This window comes from Mastomys coucha, unplaced genomic scaffold (assembly GCF_008632895.1).
Source record: "Mastomys coucha isolate ucsf_1 unplaced genomic scaffold, UCSF_Mcou_1 pScaffold23, whole genome shotgun sequence".
Classification (NCBI taxonomy): Eukaryota; Metazoa; Chordata; class Mammalia; order Rodentia; family Muridae; genus Mastomys; species Mastomys coucha.
The window spans coordinates 39,755,189-39,772,805 of NW_022196906.1; the positions used below are offsets into that span (position 1 = coordinate 39,755,189).

The 17,617-nt window shown below is 49.0% G+C and overlaps 1 protein-coding gene across 13 annotated transcripts in view; it reads right to left on the reverse strand.

Annotated features, from left to right (window-relative positions):
• Window positions 1–17,617, reverse strand: part of Cep164 (centrosomal protein 164) — a 63,099-nt gene that overhangs the window by 24,530 nt on the left and 20,952 nt on the right. For 7 of the 13 annotated variants that reach the window (XM_031343552.1, XM_031343556.1, XM_031343553.1 and 4 more), the window contains exons 5-10: window positions 14,000–15,652; window positions 11,202–11,357; window positions 10,715–10,849; window positions 9,518–9,595; window positions 1,318–1,374; window positions 723–1,100 (exon numbers count right to left, since the gene is read on the reverse strand). In XM_031343552.1, the coding sequence (XP_031199412.1) occupies window positions 723–1,100; window positions 1,318–1,374; window positions 9,518–9,595; window positions 10,715–10,849; window positions 11,202–11,357; window positions 14,000–15,652 (2,457 nt within the window). The remainder of the gene's footprint in view (window positions 1–722; window positions 1,101–1,317; window positions 1,375–9,517; window positions 9,596–10,714; window positions 10,850–11,201; window positions 11,358–13,999; window positions 15,653–17,617) is intronic. The other 6 variants (XM_031343560.1, XM_031343559.1, XM_031343549.1 and 3 more) reach the window with 5 other exon arrangements.

Sequence of the window (17,617 nt, forward strand, 5' to 3'; positions counted from 1 at the left end):
GTGCATGTGTGTATATATATAGGTATATGGGTGTGTGTGCATGTTTATGTGTATATATTTACACACAGAGATCTACTTCTGACCACTTTGATTATTACATAAACTGTGAATGTAATCACTTACATATTTGGGATTGGAATAGCAATTGTCATAGAAATGGATGAGAAGAGACATTCAGTAATCCGACTTATCTATGCTGATGCAGAACACTCAACTCTGGTAGCCCTCATCCCATTCCCACGCCAACACTCACGCACACACACATTCACATGCTCACATGCACACACACATACATGCACACACATATACATGCACACACATATACATGCACACATGCTCCTACCCTTCTCTATAGGAACTCAGACTGCAGCAAACCAAGAAAACACAGGGGCAGGGAGAAGGGGTGAGGAAGAACAAGGAACATGAACATCTCAGAGGTGTTGATTGGAAAAGCACATTTCTGCTCTGAATTCCCAGTGCCAGCAGCTCTGCAATTGCGTTCAGGATTTTAGGGCCTGCTGGGTCTGGGCATATTTGTCACAATTAAGGGCTATGGCTGATGTTGACAGCTGAATGCAGTTCCAGACTCAGTGAAACAAACACCGGGAGCAGGAACTTGTAAGGGGCTAGAGACAGCAGTGGTGGGCTGCAAGAAGCTGTAAGGCGCTAGAGATAGCAGCAGTGGGCCGCAGCTGGCCACAGCCTTGGGACGAGGGACTTACCTCACTGACGTCTGAGGTGTTCTCCTCCAAGGCAGAAGCCTCCTTTGGCTCCTTGGCTGCACTTTCCCTCCTGGAAGCCTCCTCCCCTGCCTCCACTGGGTCCTCTGCCTGCTCCTTTTTAGAGGCCCTGGAACGCTGATCACCCCCAGGGTCCAACTCAGGAGCCACCTGACTTGAAGAAGCCTTGGGATTGCTATTCTCGTTTTCTTTCTGTGGGTTCCAGGAACTTTCCCCTTTTCCTTGGGACTTGCTGCCATTGGCACTGCCCACACTACTGTCTGCACCCTGGCTGAACAGCTTGCCAGGAGTTGGGGGACGATCGGCATCTGAGTCAAGAGAACCATCCTTCTTATCTTGCTGGCTGGTTCTTGGAGACTCCTGAGGAGCAAAGATAATGTCAGAAAGGAGGCAAAGTTTTGAAACTGACACAAGAGAGAGGCCATTCCTTGACTCTCAGACAGCCTGCTTGAGCACCGACCCTAATGTTATCCCACATAACTCTGTGTGTGTGCATGTGCTTGTGTGTGTGGAAACATCAGGCGCCTTTTTCAGTGGCTCTGAGATAGATATGACTTTCACTGAATCTGAAACTCACCAATTTGGTCAGACTATCTGGCCAGCTCCAGGGATCCACCTTCTCTCTGCTCCAGCACTAGAGTTAAAGATGTATGCTGTCATACCTGGATTTTTTAAATGAGTGCTGGGGATCAGAACTCACACCTATATGCTTGCACAGGGAGTACTTTACCCACCCAACTGTCTCCCTGGCCCTCCCAAACAGCCGGTAAGAGCATCGACTGCTCTTCCTAAGGTCCTGAGTTCAAATCCCAGCAACCACATGGTGACTCACAACCACCCGTAATGAGATCTGACGCCCTCTTCTGATGTGTCTGAAGTCAGCTATGGTGTACTCATGTATAATAATAAATAAATCTTTGGGCCAGAGTGAGCAGGGACTGAGTAGGTGGGGTTGACTGGAGTGAGCAGAGGTCCTAAATTCAATTCCCAACAACCACATGAAAGCTCACAACCATCTGTACAGCTACAGTGTACTCATATACATAAAATAAATAAATAAATCTTAAAAAAATAGTGTTTAATTACGTGGAGAGCAGGGCAAGGGGTGTCTGCATGTGAGCACAGGTGTCTGTAGAGGCCAGAAGCACTGGATCTTACTGGAACTAGGATTATGGGCAGTTGTGAACTACCCACTATGGGTACGGGAAGCCAAACTCGGGTCCCGTACAAAAGCAGTATGCACTTTTAAGCTTTGTGAGCCATCTCTTAGTCGCCCAACTAGCTTTGCAAAACACAGATTGCTGCCCCTTGACCCATATCCAGATTGTGGGGAGCCACAGCTGCCACCCTATATACATATATATTGAACACCTGGTCTCCGGTCAGAGCAGAGAGCATTGATAATCAAGCCCTTAGTTGGAGAAGCTGAGTGCCTCTAGTTTGTGATGCAAGCTGGTATGAATTTCCCACAGCCTATTATGCTTTGCCACGTAGCTGATGCTGATTGGGACCAGGAAAAGTATTTAACCTGCAAAGGCTGGAGACTACTAGATTCTACTAGAGGATTATTATGAGCCGGGCGGTGGTGGCGCACGTCTGTAGTCCCAGCTACTCGGGAGGCTGAGAGATTATTGAGATTATTGAGATTATTAAGAAGTAAAAATAAAGGTTCCTGAATAAAACCTGCTTGGAGAAGGGCTCATGTTTGCCTCCTTATTTCCGGTGGACGATAAGGCGGCTTACACAGATAAGCAGAACGGAAATGTCTGGTAGTACAGACATAGCCAACCAGGGAACTGTCCGAGGTGGGCTTAGAAATTACCACAACTCTGGCAGCATCTGCCACAGCCTCCAGCCCCACCAGCCAAACCCTCAGACTGCAGGAGCCAACATTTACTCAAAATAATGATAGATACCACACAGAGAGCAATAGCAAAGACTGGAACTTTTTGCTTTTCACTTTTCAAAGTCAGAGGGAAAATATAAAAAGGGTACCCCTGCCCCAGGTCTCCCTGCAAGCCAGCAAGCCCATAGACAGCATCTTCTGTCCAGGACTCTCAGCCTGGGGTCTCTGAGAAGCAAATGACCAGATGGTATTGGCTGGGTAGGAGATCAGGCAGAGGTGACAAAGGAAAAGGGACTTCAGAACAGACACAGCTGTGACAGAGAGAAAAAGAAGAGCACATGACAGTTCTGAAATAATCTAAGCCAAGCAGAGAACTCAAGCAGGCTGCCATCAGAGAAGTCCCACATCAGGCAGGAAAGGCCCTGTTTCCAAACACACTAGAAGGAAGCAGAGTCTTGGCAGGAACAAGAAAGACCAAAGGGCCGGGAGCTGGCAGGTGTCAATTTTCTAAACTGTGCTCTGGCTGCGTCTCCTGAAGGGAGAGCTAGACTGCATACCTAACACAGTGACCACACCCTGTTTTCACAGGCAAACTCACTAGTAAAAACCCAAAGCTTTGACTAAATTCTTCACAGAGCTAAGATAGAGACAGAAAGCCTTCCATCAGAAAGACAGCCAGTGGTCTCAGAAAACCATCTGTGTTGGCACTTAGGCTGTCAGGCTGAATAGCACTTGATAAGGGCTTTTTAAAGCTTCCCAATTCCCTATCCTGAAGATTAAAACAAAGAGTGTAATATAGTTTGGATCTGAAGTGTCCCCTAAAAGGCTCATGTGATGGAGGTTTGCCTCAGGGTGGCATTACTGAGAGAGAGTGGAACTTTTAGGACCTAGGCCCTCATGGGAGGCCCAGGGGCATGCCCTCGAAAGAGGCTGTGGGACCTCACACCCTTCATCTCTTTGCTCCTTAGCTTATGATGTAAACATCTTTGCTGTGCCACAGGGTTCTGCCATGAAGCTGCCTTACCAGGACACAAAACAAGGGGCCGGGGGTGGGGGGAAGGGTTGCTAATCAATCATGGCCTTCAACTGCAAAACTGAAGGCAGATATAAGCCTTTTCTTAATTTGGCTTGAGGTTTAATTCAGATATTCCACTACGGGAGTGGGAAGCTGAGCATCACAAGGCAAGTCAACAGCTAAAGTAGAAAGCATCCGCACGAGTCTGCTGTCCTCGCACAGTATCTGATGAAGCCACAGACAGAGCCACTGCAGATCTGGAGCCAACTGACATGACAACCCAGGCTCCCAAGGAATGCTAAAGGGAGGCAGGACATGCAATTTCAACCAAATTATTTGAATATGGTGCCTCTGTTTCTTCCTCTTAAATGCAAGGATTCCAAGGAATACCCACCTTACAGGGCTGCTTGGAGAGTTAAACAAATTAACCCTCATTAAGTGAGGTAAGGAATGTAAGCTGTGCACTGTCTACACTGTCATTGCCCCAGAAATGATCACTAATGTTCTATGATGATGAGACCCACCTATTCGTCCTCTCAGCACCCTCAATGTGCCAGACACACACTGCCTTTGGGGACAAGAGATGACCAGGCTGATCCTGCCTGCAGGGAACTAGGCTAACACTGAGAAAAGTGGAGTGTCCCATGTGGACCTAGTTGTGAAGCACCGGGGCGGTGTGAGGCTGTCACCACGCCTGTTTCTGGAAGAAAGGCAGGTGAGATGGAGGAGGCAGATACTAACCAGCACAGCTGCCACTCTCAGAACTCACACAGAGCAACTGCTGTACCCCTAAATTGAGAGAGAGGAGTGCATGAGCCCCTTCTCTTCAGAAAGGTAGTTTCATTCAAACTGGGGCCACACCACAAGTACTCAGCAACAGCCCTACACTGGTCTACCAGGCTCTGTGACTCCAAGGAGAGTCAAATTTATGGGAGGTAGGAGGAGGGGCGTGCGTGCATGTGTGCGTGCGTGCACGTGTGTTCACCATATGGCTCATCCAGTAAGTAAAGTCAGCCCCTGCCCATCTTAAGGAAGGTTCTCCTGTCCTCCCGATTCAATCTGGAGATGAAACCTAGTCCTAAAAGGGTTACTTAGCAACAAACTTGGGCTTAGGAGACAGAGAAAGTGTCAGACTCCAGATAATACCTATAGCCCTCAGGAGAAGTATGCACCTTCTCATCTGGCCCCTACCCGCTTCTCCCAGTTTATCCCAGTCATCTTATATCTCCTCCTCTGTGTGCCTAATCAAGGTGCTATTACTCTACTCGGATATGCACATTCTCAGTTGTTTCTAATGAGGTCAGACTTGGCACATGCTAAGCCTGTACTCTACCACTAAGCCACACAGTCCTGAAACAAACACTCCTCCTCTCCCCTGACAAACTACCACTGGTCCTCACAGTATCGTCTCTCCCAGGAAGCCTTCCTTGGTCTTTGATCCCTGGACCCTGGGTCTCCCTAGACAATAGCTATAATAGCTGTGGGTTTCTTTGTTTATTTTCCTCACTGGACGAACTCCTGGTTGAGCTCAGAACCCAGTTTCTAGCATACAAGGATGTTCAGTAAAGTCTTGACTGAGCCTTTTAGGATTGGTTTTGTTTTGTTTTGTTTTTTTCCTTTTTTAAGAATGTATGCGCCGGGCAGTGGTGCACATGCCGTGGGAGGCAGAGGCAGGTGGATCTTTGAGTTCGAGGCCAGCCTGGTCTACAGAGTGAGTTCCAGGACAGCCAGGGATACACAGAGAAACCCTGTCTCAAAAAACCATAAATAAATAAATAAATAAATAAATAAATAAATAAATCTTTTTTTTAAAGACATATTTAAAAAAATAGGTCTTTCTTTTAATTGGGTTTATTCGTGTTTGTGTCTGTCTGTCTGTGTGTAGCATATGTGTATGAGTACCTATCAAGGCCAGAAGAGGGAATATGATCTGCTGGAATTACAAGCAGTTGTGAGCCTGTGTGGTTGCTGATGTGGGTGCTGGAAATCAACCCCCTGGTGGTCCTTGGGAAAAATACCAAGTGATTTTTAACCCTTGAGCCATCTGCCCTAGATTCCCATGCTCACACTGGAGAGAACATGTCTACCGGAATCATGAGCCTCATCTGAGCAGCTTAAACCCTTCAAAGGACGGCTCGCAGCTTGGAGCACAGCTCACTGGTAGAGTGTGTGCGTAAGGCATGAGGCCCCAGCTTACCACCTTTAACATCCCTTCCTCCCCAAAAAGGAAGATTTCTGTGTGACTGGATGATCTCAGTCTGCCTACCTAAACATAAAATTGCTAAAACAGCATAGCCACTGAAGTAAATGGCCTTAATAAGATAAAATAAACGGCTTTGGCCTATATCCACATCTACTGACTACATCACTAGGATGGCCAGAAATGGGTGGAGAAAGCAGGGGAAGTTAAACACTGGCTGTCTATCATCTACAAAAGGATGCAGGGGAGCTACCATCTCATCTGACTCTACAGTATCCCTGTTTACCCTGCTCCCTTGGCACATCATCAGGCTCAGACTCCCAACACCTCCCCCCAACCCCCAGTCCCAGGTCCTTTTGCATCTCACGGCATATTTCAGGACTTCGCCATCTGCGCAAGGAAGGGGTGAAGAGCAGTGACTGTCAGAACCAGCTCGTGAATATCCAACACTTTTCAAAAGTCATGAGGCTCCCCAGGATGGAGTACCACCCCCTCACCTGCCCAGAGCCCCAAGGCATGGGCTCCAATGATCCAACAGGACAGGAAGAGAATAATGGGGATTGGAGAGGTTGCCTTGACAGGTCAGGCTTATTTTCCAGGTCTGGTGCCCAATTCCTTGGGTCTCAGTTCTTTGTATAGCTCCCCAGGTACAGTCAGCACTTTCCAATCACACTGACATCATCCTGTGATTTCTAAGCCCAGGCTCCCTCCCTCTCCTTTGATAGCTGATGGCTTTTCATCAGCACCACTTGACCACATACTGCCTGCTCACCACCCTCTGCCTCCCTGGCCCTGAGGGAAAGCCTTCTTGGTGTGGGTTCCATGAACCTTTCCCTTTTAGTAATAGACTAGCAATGGGTTTGAGTTGGAAAGCCGAGGTGGGAGCCAACACTGAGCTGAATTCTTATCATCCTACCGCCCTCTCATGGAATTAAGAGCAAAATGACACAGGGCAGAGTGAACCCAGAGAGAGAGGCTGTACCAGGAGCTGTGAGGGGCGGGGCATGACTGTACAGTGGGACAAAAGCTATTTTCAAAAGCCATGCCCAAGTGGAGGCAGTTTCGCCTGCCTAGAAATCTATACTTATCTCCACCACTAACATCTCCCCCAGGAAAAAGCCCTAATACCTACCTGAGGTTCGAACACGGGACTCCAACACCCCCCTGTGGTCTCAGAGGACAGAAGACAGGAGTCAGGGGTATCTAAACATCACCTACTACAGATGTTTCCCCACAACACTGTGGTGCCAAGCAAGGCACTCAAATGTCTAAAAAGCTCCCACTCCCCCTACCACCACCAACAGGAAAATGTCAGGAGGCCAAATCACATCAGAAGAGAGAATACCTTTTCTGGCTGACATCTGTAAGCCATTAAGAAGTCATCATGATCAAGCTACAGTGGAATTTCAATACACCAGCTGATGGTAAGGAACAAATACCTACTGAACCCAGAAGCTGAGAGAGCTAAGAGAAGGGGAAAACACTGCCGAGCCTGTCTGGATCCCCTCCACCCCACCCCTTCAGCAGTTAAACAAAGCATAGCCAAGCACTACCTGTGTCCCAGGTAGTGAGTGGGCTGGGGGCTGGATGTACAGACATAAATCATGCAGCATCAATATGCCCAGCCACGCCCCCCTGGATACTACCCTCTTTCTGCAAACATGCAAGTCTTCCTGAGCCCTTCTCCTGGTGACACACACACACACTGGTGACACACACACACACACACACACACACACACACACACACACACACCTGGTGCAAAAGGAGCACCTGCTTTGGGTCCACCAGTTCAGTCTCTGCTGGTGAGTCCTCCTGTCAGAGAATCAAACCGGATTCTTGACTCCGGAAGACCAGAAGGAACAGTTTCAAGGCAGACATGTATCAGATTGGAGCTACAGATGGGACAGTTGGAGAAAGTGCTGCATTTGGCAGAAGGTGTTAACGTCACAATCAAAACATATCTGACTGTGCAGAACCAAGAGGCCGGCTGGACAGACTCTGGGATAATGAGCAAAGTTTCATCATGAAATGGTCCCCACAGTGAGGGCTCAGGTACCAAACTAGAGCCTGTCAGCTGGCGTGCGGACTGAGACGGTCCTGGCCTCCAAGGGGTGGTGAGTGCCAAGAAATGTGAGTCAGAAGTAATAAGACATTGGGCCAGGAGGACGGACAGCTCAATGGGTAAAGACACTTGTTGCCAAGATTGACAACCTGAGTTCAATCCCCAGGACCCACATGGAAAGAGAGAACTGACTCCAGCAAGTTGTCTTCCAACCTCCACATGTGCAGACAGATAAATTAAAATGTAATTTTAAAAAATAATAAGGACCTGGCTGTGGTGGTGCCTGCCTTTAACCCTAGCACTCTGAAGGAAGAAGCAGGTGGATCTCTGAGTTCAAGGCTGGCCTGGGCTACAGAGCGAATTCTGGGTAGCCAAGACTACCCAGAGAAACCCTGTCTCAAGACAAACAAAGGAGGATAATGGTGATTTTGATAATGACGACAACAGAGGCTGGAGAGATGCCTTGAGGGTAAGAGTGCTGGCTGTGCAGCCTAAGGACTAAAGTGTAAAAAGTTAGGTGTGGCCATGCACCTGTAATCCGGCACAGTGGGAGGAAGACACAGGAAGACCCCTGGGGGCATGCTGGCGGCCAGCCTAGAGCCAGGTTCAAGTGAGAGAACTATCTTGATGGAATAATTAGGCAGGAAGTGACAGAGCAGAACACCCAAGGTCCTCCTCTGGCCTCCATGTGCACTGGAGCATATGCTCAAGCAAATATACAAGTGTAACGTGCACAGTAACAGGCCCAAAGAATGGGGATGATAATGAAACCAATTATAATTCATGGTGGGGGTACCTTTGCTTTTCTTGCCAGCTTTATGGTCATCCTAGTGATGTAAAGGTCATTTTGAGTTTAAGGTATGGAAGGCACTAGTAAAAAATGTAATACATAATGCCCATTATGAGGCTTGGGCCTTGCAGTCAGTATTTAAATGTCTGCATGAATCTAGTCTGCAACTTCGTGATTCACTGCTTATAACAAATATTTTAGGACTATTTAAAGAACTGTTAATTGCTTAAAATTAATCAATCAGACGCTAGACAGAGAATATACAGTAGATGTTCCTGTGATTTCTGGTCCTGGTCCAAAGCATGCACCAAGGTTCTGAGTCTGAGGACATGCTGAGCCGGCCTGCCTGTGTGCTCTCCATGAAGGACATGATAGTGGCAGCACAGGGCAGACCGCAGGGACAGGATGGGACCATGGAAGCATGTTCCCAAAGCCAGTCCCACCCATACGCCTTTCTCTACCCTTAAATCTTTGCTTGGGCTGTTCGTTTACCTAGACTATCCCCTTCCCCCATCTAAAACTTAGCTTTTCTTCAAAACCCAGGGCAAATGCCATCTCTTCCGACAAGTTTGCCTGATGTCTAGACAAGAAATCTCTTCTCCGTGCAGTGTACAAGGAGGGGAAGGGCTGTAAGCATGCATATCTCATTACGCTCAAAGCACCTGCTAGCATGTGGACTTCCAAGAACTGGTCTTGTGATAGCTGAGAAAAATGAATGGATTTCCTGAACCCCAGAAATCCTGGGCAGACTCAGATGGACCAGTTCCCTTTCTAAATATGCTCAGCAGACTGCAATCGGTTCTTCCAAAGGAAAAGGGGTACTGCCCAAGGCACTTAACAGCAGGGGCCTCAGGCTCTTACCTCATACTCAAAGTTACCTCCCAGGGCACCAAGGTCCAGATGCAGGTTCCTGAGAAGCTCGCTGGAGCTCCGCACGCTCTGTGAGGAAAAGCAACTGAGCTCAGTTAGGCTCTTAGTCAGGGTTTCTGTTGAAGCGATGGAGTCCATAACCAAAAAAGCAACTTTGGGAGAGAGGGCTCACTTCAGCTTACAGCTCTCAGGTCACATTCCTTGACTGAAGGAACTCAGGGAAGGGATTAGAGGCAAAAACTGATGCAGAGGCCATGGAGGGCTGCTCACCAGCTTGCTCCTCCTGGCTTGCTCAGCCCTCTTTCTTTCTTTTTCTCTTTCTTTTTTTCCAGCCTTATTTCTTATAAAGCCTGTTCAGGGACAGCACTACCCACAATGTGCTGGACGCACATTAATCACTAATTAAGAAAATGCTCCACAGGCTTGCCTAGAGGCCAATCTTAGAGAAACATTTTTCTCAACCAGGGTTCTCTCTTCTCAGATAACTCTAGATTGTGTCACCAAATGATAAGTCTAAAGGAACTGGCCAGTCCAACATGAGGGTATGCAGAGGAGAGTGGGCACCCTGGCAAGGCTTTGAAGGACCCTGGGCAGGCCTTCCACTAAGTAGCCCATTATCCAGAGAGCAAAAGGCCAAGCAAGTATGTTGTGTTCTCCAGGTCAGACCTAAGATGTATACAGACTGGTCAAGGAAGGAAGTTATCAGGTGGAAATATCACTTTTACTTATTTTGAAAATGGTTGGGGGAGGGGTGGCTGGGAGGTTAGCCAAAGACAGAACCAACCCATGTACCAACAACAGAAGAATGCAGGAACAGAACACGGTGCAGACACACACCAGGCTTTACAGTCTTGCGGCAGCATACTGAACAAGAAGGTGCCAGACATGAGAGAAAAACACTGTGTAAGCATACTCATATGAAACATCTAGAACTGGCAAGATCGTGAGAAAAAAAGAAAATAGGATTTGGAGGTTACCAGGGGCTGGAGGGAAAAGGAATGATGTATATTGTCTAGTGGCTAGAATCCGGGATTACAAACAAATTCTGAAAATGGTCGATAGCGATGGTAACATAACGTTATGAAGACAACGAATATCCCCATCCCCGAATTACTGTACAGTTAAAATAAGTTATAATTCTTACACGCCCCTACATATGCTCAAGAGGAAGGGTTATCTCATCATTACCTGGTTGTCACTCTCCTCTTCGTCCTCCTCGTTGGTCTCTTCCCCTAAAGTCAAGAGACTGAGAGCATTCTTGCCCTCATGGACCGAAGCCAAGAGACCCTTTGTACAAGCAGCAGCCTTGAGACCCTGTGGAAGCTCCAAAACAAAAGGGGAGGGGGGGCACTCACCAGGAGGATCTACGGAACGATCCTGGTGTGCTCTCTCAATTCCTTAGATGGGTCCCCAGTCTACCATATCCATGAATCTGAGTCTAACCCACAGTTCTTACTCCTTTCCCAACTTCCCACTACCCCAGCCACATGGATGGGGGAAATCAGCATGGGTAGCCTACAGCCCAATCCACCCCCACTGCCAGAGTGACTCCTCTCACACTAGGTGATGAATCTGGAGACGAGGCTTGGTTTTCCGCAACGGACCACAGTCCCAGGTGTGATACCCAAGAGGCCCCACAGTAACAAAACACATGCACAGCAGAGAAAGGACTCACCAGCGTAGGATCCCCAAGATGCCCAGAATCTGCTGAGCTCCCCAAGCTCACACTCTGGGATCCACGAAGAGCAGAGGGCAGGGCATCCCCAAGGCCTCGTAAGGGAGCCAGGCCCCAAAGAGGGGCCTGGACTGGGGCTAAGGGGGAACCTAGGACCTGGGCAATAGAACACATCTTGTTACGAACTCCAGAAACTGCAAGGCTCCCAGGGTGTCGGAGGCAGATATAAAAATAAAGCATCTAAATTCTGCCGGTTCAAGTTTAAACCGCCTCCGCTTGGAGGCTGCTAATGAAACGCAACATCCAGAAATACCTTTGTGAGAAACGGCAGGCTGGCTTTCTGATTCTGCTAACTTGTATGCCAGCTCACATCTGGCAGATGCTGAGACTGGGGGCCACATAACAAGTGAGTAGGATGGGGAGGCAGAGATAAAACCCCAGCTACTAGAAGTCTCTTGATGCTTAAAACTGATGAGTCAAGAAAAACCAGTCTCAATATGCTATTGATGAAGATGGAAGTAAACACCAGAGCAAAGCGCGGGCCTCCTGGGAGGACTCTGCACATGGGGCGGCTGCTGTACTCAAGTGTGCACCTTATCAGTCTCTTTGGCTTGCGCTCCCCGTTCTCGGGAGCCAAGTGAAGGCTTTCATGCCAGTGAGGACTGGAGTCAAAATCCAGGCAGGGTCAGAACATGTGAACCCTCAGGCTATTCACTGCCTCTCACATCCCAGTTCTTTTGTCTGCAAGATGAAGAGGGCCCATGCTTGGCCCTTTGAGATCTGCTAAGCAACCCAAAGGAGATGAGGAACACAGGGGCTTCTGGAAAGGGCCCAGGACTGTAGCAACAGTACAGTCACTCTTATTACAGGGATGTGCACTATGAGCATCTGACTTAATAAAAGCAAGAGGCCAGCACAGGAGCTGCAGAGACGGCTCACTGGTTAAGAGAGTCTGCTGATAGGGGATCTGAGTGCATTCAGTTCCCATAATCTACTTCGGGCAACTGCCTCCAACTCTAGTTCCAGACATCTTTGACACCTTCTTCTGGCCTCCACAAGTACTTTTAGTTGCACACATCACACACACACACACACACACACACACACACACACACACACACACACACACACGATCTTAAAAAAGAGATCAATGTAGAGTCCTGGGAACACATTACACGACCCTTCAAAACTTTCCTCAAATTTACAATGTATAAAACAGAGAGAACGTATTTTGTCCCACTCTAACCCCTAAGAGTAAACAAAGAAAGGGGGATCCAACGGTCAGAGTCACCACCCTCTCTGCAGGTCTGGCCCACGGGAGAGATGACCAGTCCCAGCGGGTCCTGTCTCTGCACTCAGAGGACACCTGAGGTAAGATCCAGGCCTTACCTCTGTAGAAGACCGATCATCCTACCTGTTGTAGAACATCTTTGTCAGGGCGAAAAGCTACCTACCGACACATAAAGCTGGCCAGTGATGCTCAACACTAGGCCCTGCTCATCCTTACACTACCACTACGTGGAGACCCCACTTGGGTAAACGGAGGTGGGTATGGTCAAGAACCCTGTCCAAAGTCACAGGCTTAGTTGCGCAGAGAGGGGACTGAGCTCAGGAGTCTCTACTTCAAAGGAAGTATTCTGTGTGCTCTTATGTCTTATGGTAGGAAAGACTGCGGGAAGTTTCTCCCAGTGAATTGTGAGCAAACTGAGCCTGCCTGGCCTGCTCAGCCCTTCCGCCAGTCCAAGCGTATCAGCAAAATCCTTCCCACACTGTATTTATAGAAAATTACAGACTCCTAACGTGGCTAATTTGCTAACATGCTGGGGGCTTGAGGGAGGGAGACAGGCATGCTGGGGGTTTTGTTCTCTTGGGCCTTTACTGAATCGGTGGTTAGCAGGGAAATTATAGATCCCTAGCTCCTAGCTGATCATCTTCTATAGATGGCCATTAACTCTGAGCATGGGGCTGTGCGTGCCAGTGTCCTTCAGAGCAGATAAACTTGATGCCATTGGGCTAATTAAAACTTTCAGGATAATCTGTGGCTTATCCGATATTTATAGTACTATACTAGTTATTAGAACTAACGGAGAACCAGTGTGTGTCAGCAATTAGGGACCAGAGGGAACAACTGGGTAAAGCCACAGCTGGGCCACAGCAAAAACAGCCAGGGAATTCGGAGTGAGCCCTGCGGTCTCTGTCCAACTTGATTTCTGAATGAAGAATGGAGTGCATCTTTTTAGTGAAGGAATGACAAGATAAGTCCCACCATTCAGAAAATACCAGTGAGAAAGTGAAGTCAACACCTAAGACAGGGTCATGTGATTTTCTGGGTACCCTGGGAGGCAAGGAGCAGAAGCAAGCTGCTGGCTGGGTGCAAGCAGACTGTGGGCTCAGGGCTTCCTGAGGAGTGGGTGACTCCAAGAAGGGAACATACAGAGAGGAAGGACTGTTCTCTAGAATCAGCTGGTGGGAAAGGCTTCCCAACTCCCAGAAGGTCCTGGACTCTGTACAAGGGCAGGGAGCAGTGCCACCATGCCCGCCCTCAGAAGCAATCCCTTCCAAGCATATGAACCGCCCACGAGCATGGTTACATCCAGGGAAGAAAATCAATGGATGCCCTCAGCTCTAGCCTGCAGACAACAGAACAGAACAAACTTGAAATCCAGGTCATCTGGTCTGGTAGCTGTTTGGGTAGTTAAGGGATAAGCATCAGGAAAGCGGCCTGAGGGCTTCACCTGCTCCCTCCCCACTGAGCTGTGGGGAGCGGGGCAGGCCTTAGGCCCTGCTAAGAAGCCTACCTGGTTGAGAAGCTGCATCTTGCTTGGCTCTGCAGCAAGCCCAATGTCGGAACTGGGCTCGACTAGCCCCTGCCTGAGGCCATTGCCTGGCTGGCACTGTGCTTGCTGAGAGGCCTCCTGCCCAGCAGGGGCGGAGACTGCTCCTGGAGGATGTTCCAGAAGCTCTGGCCCCCAGCCCAGTAACCCCGAATCCCTCTCTGGAGCTCTGATGACCTTCTGTTCGCCCTCACTAGACATCCTGGAAGACTCGTTGGCCATACTACAGACATCTTTGCACGGGATGTCCTGCATGTTCTCAGACAGCCCCAGGCCCTCCAGCCGCCTGGAGATCTTGACCATCTGCAGGATGTGCTGGTAGAATCTCTGGTCCTCGGAGTAGTCTTCACTCTCGGACTGCTCCTCCACAGAGCTCATGTGCGACAGCTGGGGCATCAGGAAAGGGCAGAAACGCACATCTCTAGGCCCTGGGCCTGACTGGCCCATCATAGGAACAGACCCCTGGGGGTTCTGCAGGCCCCAGGGGAAGTTGTTTACCTCACCTAAGACCTGCGAGCCAAGGGGTGAGGCCAGGCTGCTGCCCCCTCCACTACTCTCATCCGAATCAGCCCCAGGCACACTAGGCTTCCTATCTTCATTGAGAGGTTCTGGAGACTCAGGTGGATGTGGCCTGTCTTCACTGGCAGGATCGCCTAAAGGGGGCTTTGGAACTGCTTCTGATGCCGGGGTATCAGCTGGCATCAGTGAGGGTCCCTGTGGTGAATCTTCAGCTGAGTCCTCTGCATCTGTGGGATGCACAGCAGGCTCTGTTTCCTTGCATCTCTCTGGGGTGTCCTTGTTGATAAGCTTGGAGACCTGTCCCATCCATAGGCCTGGAGGCTCTCTCCTCCACCTCTCCCTGCCCAGGTCCCCACCTTCCCCAGGAACTCCCTGCCAGCTGAAGTCTTCCACTGGGCTGCCCTCTAGTAAAAACAGCTTGTTCTTCCTGGCAGGCAGCGTGTGGTCAGATGAACAAAGGGACAGCGAGGGCTCCTCCTCAGAGGGTGGCAAGGGAATGGGGCTCTGACCTTTGTCCCCTCCAGGGCCAGTACAGTTCAGTGTAGCTATGCTGTGGTTACGCTGCTCCCCTTTCAGCTGCAGGCCTTTGGGAGCCTCAGAAAGCTTGGAGTGAGCAGAGGTCTGGCTCCTGCATTCTGACACATCCTGCCCACTGTGGAGTGCTTCCAGGTTCTGAGCACCCCCGGCGCCAAGTCTCTGCTGTCTGGTCCTCAATTCCATCTTTTCGATTTCGGGGTCTGAAAACCCCAGGTAGATTTTCTCTGTGGCCTTCTGGGCTGACTCCAGACCCTGTAGGTCTCCTAACTCTGTCTTGCATTGGATCGAAGGCCTGCCTAAGATTTTCTCCACGTCAGCAAAGATCTGATGGGTTCGAGAAGTTTGGCCTTTGGAGAGTGGCTGCAGCTTACCAGGAGGGGCACCCATGAGAGGCCACGGTGTGTCACCCAACATGTATGGGCTCCTCCCTTTCTTAAAGGCCTCATTTCTAGCCTGCACCTCTTGGTCTAGGTCCAGATCAGCAAGCCCAGGTGCTGAGAGAGGGGACAGGCCACGAAGAAGAGAGGAAGAAGGCAGAAGTCCCTGCTCAGGCTGTGGTTCCTAGATGGGTATATAAACATGCAGAGAAAACTAAGACTGACCTTCTGACGTATTCTTGCTACCTCAGCCCAAGACCCGCAGCAGGAAACCACCCTCCTTGAGGTAAAGCAGAAATCAGGAAGAGAGAGGAAAGGCCAAAACTCTCTTAGGTGAAATGGAAGGCTGTAATATGACAGGCAAGAGAACCAACCACAGCCCCAGGGATCCCAGAGTAACCCCATTTATTTCTGAGTTGGCCACTACAGAGCAGCCATCTGAAGACGTCACTAGTTGAAACCTAGAAACCACAGGCATATGATTGATCCCCAAGCTTCCTCTAACCCTCAGGTTCATGATTGGCTACTTTTTTTTTGGGGGGGGGGGTTGGCTACATTTATAAACGCTATATCAAGGACTCCAGAAATGTCCTCTGAGGAAGAGAAGAGAGGGGAAGCCAGGGAAACTCAGTTGAGTGCCTTCTACCACAGCACAAGTTGACACTGCTTAAAGACATCCAGTCACAGAACCTTGGGGCTACAAGAAAACCTTCAGGCATCAACACCCTCTGCAAATACAGCAGCTGCATATAGCCAGCTGGGAGCACATTTCCAGAGGGCCTGACCACTGGACAAACACAGGCTTAAGGTGCTGACCTGAACCCTAAAAATCCCACTGAGGACTTGGTCCAGCTGTCCTCTTTCCTGGAACTACAACAAGGAGCTCCCAGGAATCAAACACAGAGCCACGTCTGTCACCCAAGCTCACCGTGAGTCAGGCTGAAGCCTGCCAGATGCCAAAATATCATTTCAAATTATCCTGAGCTAAAGAAAAGCCCACCCCCGCCTTCTGCTTTTCATGTACATGAGAGTATTAAAAAACTCCAAGATTCTATTTGGAAAGCACCTGTGTTCATCTCTCTGTGGGATCGGGCATCTCACCCCATTTCTCAGAACAGTGCATCCATAGAGCTGGGGGCAACAAAGGAATGCAGAGCAGCAAAAGAACACAAACACGGTGGAGTTAAAGACTTAACAAGTGCTCAAGGCCAGAACTGACAACTTACACGGAAGTAGAAAGTGGGGCTGGGAATGGAGCTCACTGATAGAACACCTGCCTAGCACGTGTATGGTCCTAGAGATCCTCAGCCTGGAGATGGACACACACATACAAACACACATGCACATACACATACACACGCACATACACATACACACGCACATACACACAAACACATATACATACACGCATACATACGCATACACACGCATACACACACATACACATATATACATAACACATGTACACACGCACATACACACAAACACGTATACACACACGCATACACACGCATACACACAAACACAGACACACACGTACACACACATACATACACACACACACACATACACATACATACACACATATATACAGACACACACAAACACACACATATACGTACACATACACATACACACACATATACATACATACACACACATATACACACATACACACATATACACACAAACACACGCATATACACATACATACACACATATATATACACATGCACATATACACATAAACACACACATACACAAACATACACACAAACACACACAAACACTCCAGGTGAGACACAAAATTGAAAGAATCAAAAAGGACAAAACAACAGGGCCATTGAGAGTTGAGAGTCTCCCCAGTGCTCCCCACAGAGCTGAACTGAGCTGCTTCCTCAGGCTGCCAGCCCCAAGCCTGCATGGAAGGAACAAAGTCCTACATCCTCAACCACGGGGCCTCACTTACAAGGCTCTAGATCAACTTCTCCTGAAGGAAGGGTGACAACTTCCACCTGCCACGTTCAGACATGCTGAGAGACAGATAAATAATGGGCAGAGCCCTAAGAACTCAGTAAAAGAGCTACTGGAGACCACGTGAGGATGATGTCTCTAACTGCTGCTGTCTTCCTCCTCCTCCTCCTCCTCC